The following is a 4,594-nucleotide window of genomic DNA, read 5'->3' on the forward strand; positions in this document are numbered from 1 at the left end:
CCCCCCCCCCACACACACACCACACACATAACACACCCCACACACCCCACACACACCCCACTCACCCCCCACACACACACGCGTGTGCGCACACCCAGGTCTCTGTTCCTGGGGGCTGAACGAGGCCCAAACAGAATTCTGCTTGTACTGAGCCAACAGCAGTCTTTTCTGGAGCAGAGGCTTTACAGCCCCACAGGGCTAGCCGGGTGTCCCCGCTCCTCCCCAGCCCCACCCTCAAGCCGACCGCCCAGCACCCCCTGGCGCCCACTCACCTGGGAAAACTGTTTCTCCCGCATCTTGACCTCCTTCTCCACCAGCTGCTGCCTCCTGGCGCTCTCACTCTGCAGCCTCCGCTCTACCTGCTCGCGCCGCCTCCGCTCCTCCTCCAGGGCCTGCCGCCGGAGCTCCATCTCCCGCTCCTGCCCCCAAAGCCAGCGGGTCGGCGCCCACAGCTGCCCTCTGCTGCCCCTTCCCCCGCGCCCCTCCTCAGGCTGGGGCCGAGCTGTGGGAGGCACCCACCTCAGAGGGCAGCCTGGCACCAGGGAGCATCACCCCCAGAACCCACCCTCTGCAAGCACCTTGCCGGTCGGGTTAAACACTTTCAAGTGCTCGGATCCGGGCTCTGCCGGATGAGCTCTGTGAGCCTGACAAAATCATTCAAACCCCCTGGGCCTCCGCCGTCTCATCTGTAAAATGGGGCCGAGGGTGCCTCCCTTCAGTGATTATAGGGAAACTTACACGAGGTCGTGTACATAAACCACCCCTCACCGATGCCGGCAGGACAGAAGCACCGAATAAGCGGGGCTCTTACACTTATCTGAATTCCTACCACACACATCACCTAAGTGACTTTTCCCGATACTGAATTATTTTCAGTACTCCTTCCCTAATCATCACTAAGGCCCTTTGAATCCAAATAACAAACATGTGTAATCTAACTTCAAATTTTATGGGGGAAAAAATGAACTTACAGAAGCCATTCTTAAGAGTCTAAAAGTCCTTAAACCAAATCATCAAACACAAAGCACGTCAGTGACATTTTATGTCCTCATCAACAGTAACGACCTTCACACGGTGAGCTCCTGTTTGCCATTTCTTCCCAGCTCAAAACTGAGCAGAGTCTCCTTTCTCTGTTTGCCAAGAGCTGCTTGTGAATATGCCCTCCTTCGACGGGAGTACGACTGAGAGGCCTTCTTTTCTGGCTGGCCTAGCAGCTGCCTCCCACCCCCCAAACCCCACTCTCACCTCCAGAGACGCAGAGCGCCCGGAGGGTGGAGACAGACCCCCCACCCCCTCCCCAGGCACGGGCTCCTCAGCCCCCAGTGCCCCCGTATCCCCTCCGCCAACACCCCTGCTCTGGCCTGGACACCTGCCTGCTCTTCTAGTCCTACCCCTTGAGCCCCCATTCCCGCCTTTCCTCGCCATCCCCAAGAGGAAGGACCTGCCGCCGGGGGTGGGGAGACCAGAATCAGAGTCCCCGTGGCGGCCAAAACACCCACAGAGGCAAACGCACAAAGGCCGGAAGGCGCCGCTGGGGAGATTCACGGTGGACAGCGCTTACTGTGCTGCCGCCTCTTGTCCTAAGAGCTGCGACACCTGCCACATGGCCAGGCCTCCTCCACTTGAAGAACGCAATTAAAACCCTTTCTTCCTTGAGGGAAGGTCTGGAGGAGCCTGGGGGCGGAGGGGCTGGGGGCGGCCGGTGCCGGCCTGCCTCACCCTGGACTCCATGAGCCGGCTCTTCTCCGCGTGTGCTTCTTTCAGCATCTTCTCCATCTCCTCGATCTTGCCCACGTCCAGGCCGCTGGCGCTGGGGGAGGGGGAGAGCGGGGGGCATCAGGGGGCCGGGAGGCGGCTGGCAGAGGCAGGGCCAGCCCCCCGGGGCGGGTACCTGGACATGTTGTCGGGCGAGCAGGCCGAGTTGCCGCCCATGGAGATGCTGGTCTCCATGCTGTCCGAGCTCTCCAGGCTCAGCGTGTCGTAGGCGTGTTCGCCGTCCTCCCCGCGCTCCCGGCCGGCTGGCAGGTGGTGCAGGATGGAGTGGTGCATGAGCGGGGGGAAGCCGGAGGGGCCCGGCGGGAAGGGGGTCGCCCCGTGCAGGGCATCCCACTGACACTGCGCCTCGGCGGCAGCCTTCTGCTTCAACTCGGCCAGGCGCCGCCGCTGCTCCTCGATCACCTGCTGCCCTGCGGGACGGACGGGGGCAGAGTCACGGCGGGCCCTCTGGGGGACACTGGCCGCATCACAGAGGGAAGAGGGGAGCAGGGAGAGATCAGCACAGGGCCCACCCCTCGGCCCCCCCAGCTTCCCTAAAGCCCCCCCCCCCCAGCCCCAGGTCCGGCTGCCCTGCCAGCACTCGGTCGCCTGCACGACCAGCCACGGCCACATCGTCCGGCTTCAGTGCTCCTTCTGCATCCGGAGCCCCACAGGGCACTGCCCCTGCCCCAGCGATGCCTCCAGCTCACAACCATGGCCTGAAGAGCAGGGCAGGGCTCATGCACCCCCGGCCCCCCGCCTGCTGGGGAGGGGAAGGCGTGGGGGAGGGGGTCCGTGAGCAGGGTGTCCATGCAACCCCAGCAGTGATGCATAAGCAGGAGCAACACCAGCAGGGAGGATGGGGAGACAAGGCAGAGCACAGCTGAGGCACAGCGAGCCCAGCTCAAGGGGCAAGGCCAGGGGACACCCCATCCCAGCTCAGCCGGTGGGGGGGGCGGGGCGCGGCAGGGAGGACCTGTGCAGCATCATCATGCAGATGCCCAGGCGGGGCTGGCTGACCAAAGCAATGCCCCCAGTGACCAACGTTCTACCTGCTGGGTTGTCGGCTGGGGGGGGCTCGGCAGGAAGCGACTCGCCTGGTGTGGGGGCCCCGGGCAGAGGGTAGGGTAGAGAGACACAGAGGGGATGAGACGAGGGAGACGCACAGACGTGGGCTTTCAAAACGACCAAAATGCACACAGGCAACAAGGACTCCTGGGTCCCCAGAGCTGGTATCTTAGGGAACCACCTCTGGAGGCCATCAGGTGCACCCCCTGCCTCCAGACAGGGCAATGTCCGTCCCGGCTCAGACCAACAAGCATCTCCCTTCTTTGCTGAGCTCTCTGGGAAGGATCGCACGGCCCCCAACCCTTAGTCTCTTGGTAGATATCCAGGAAGCTCTTCTTCAGATACTGAATCTAAACGCTTTCTGTGCTTGCCTAGAACTCCATTAAAGCAAAAACACCCTGCGAAAGGTGTGGCACGGGGTAGGCGGGGGGGGTATATATCCATATATCCAGGGCCCCCCGGGGAGAGTGGGGGGGGCAGGCCCACAGCCACTCACCCTTCTGCTGCAGGGCCAGCTGGCGCTTGGTCTCGATGTCCTGCAGCGTGGCCGCCAGGTTGCGAGGGAGGCTGCCTGTCCCGTTCTGGGCGAGTAGAGCGCTCTGGGGGGGAATGGAGCACTGGGACCTGGGGTTCGGAAGACCCCCCCTCCCAAGGCTGTCCTGGGCGGCTCTGACCCCTCCCCAGCGGCACAGCCTCCACGTCCCTACCCCAGCCATGCCACACACCCAGCCCGCCCACGGTCGTCAGACCTTCGGGGAGGGGCTCCGGCCCAGGGTAGCCACGCTGAGCTGGGAGGAAGAGGAAGAAGAGCCAGAGGAAGAGGGGAGGGGGCCACTGCGGGTCCGGGGCAGGGGGCTGGTGGCCTCACCATCCATCTTGGAGCGGTAAACCTGGAGGGAAGAGATCCTGACTGGTGAGCTCCAGCTCCCCCACCCGCCAGCACCCCCTAGGCTGACTGTGATCCAGGTCCCGCCCCGGCACCAGGCCAACAACAGCACTGAGCTTCTTGGGCCAGCCCAACGGACCGGTGTTACTGGTAGCCGCCAAGCCTTTTCCAGGCAGCTCCTCTCTGGACCAATCCCTGGTCTCAGATCTCAGATCTGAGATCTCAGAAAAGGTCTCAGAAAATCGACCCATGTGAGGTGGCATTCACATCGGTTGGGCAGAGCTGTGCGGGAGACCAATGGGAGGCCGGGGTTCCTTCTGGTCCAGCCTGAGCCACTAACAGGCTGTGTGACCTTGGGCCATGTACCTCCCGGCTCTGAGCCCTAGATCTGCAAAAGGAGGGAGCAGAGCTAGACGAAGGAACGGCCAAGCTCCCTCACAGCCCTCATGTTTGCTGAAGACCGGGTCTGGAGTCAAGAACCCTGACGCCTCGCACAGGTTCTGCTACTTCCTAGTCATGGGGCCTTGGGGAAATGACTTATCTTCTCTGGGCCCCAGTGTCTGCTCTGTAAGACCAGAGAGTGAACTGCTGATGATCACATGAATCGAAACACATACAAATAGAGCTACCTTACGTGCTAGAAGAATCGAACTCCTCCCAAAGGGAACATGGAATTAGAGCTGAGACCACAAACGTAGAGGTGCGGTGCCTGCACCCCAGGAGGGAATCTTGGGCGCTGGGGTCCTGGGCACAGCTGCAGGTCAGTGGAGCACGCCCTGACCCCTTTCCCCATGCCACGGTCAGCAGCTGGCTACAGGCTCAGGTCGCCTGTACCCTGCATGGAAACGCTGAGGAGGCCTGGGCACGTCCTCATGGCTGTTACTT

At 62.4% G+C, this 4,594-nt stretch overlaps 1 protein-coding gene across 1 annotated transcript; it reads right to left on the minus strand.

Annotated features, from left to right (window-relative positions):
* Nucleotides 1–272: 272 nt before the first annotated feature.
* LOC110578719 (pleckstrin homology-like domain family B member 1) lies at nucleotides 273–3,713 on the minus strand (the record flags this gene model as incomplete). The annotated part of the gene is made up of 6 exons (XM_021688265.1): nucleotides 273–419; nucleotides 1,720–1,810; nucleotides 1,892–2,186; nucleotides 2,808–2,852; nucleotides 3,320–3,422; nucleotides 3,573–3,713. Coding segments are annotated over 6 exons (822 nt in total), but the record flags the coding sequence as incomplete, so codon positions are not given.
* Between the last annotated feature and the right edge of the window lie 881 nt (nucleotides 3,714–4,594).

Source organism: Neomonachus schauinslandi, unplaced genomic scaffold, assembly GCF_002201575.2.
Source record: "Neomonachus schauinslandi unplaced genomic scaffold, ASM220157v2 HiC_scaffold_2789, whole genome shotgun sequence".
Taxonomy (NCBI): Eukaryota; Metazoa; Chordata; class Mammalia; order Carnivora; family Phocidae; genus Neomonachus; species Neomonachus schauinslandi.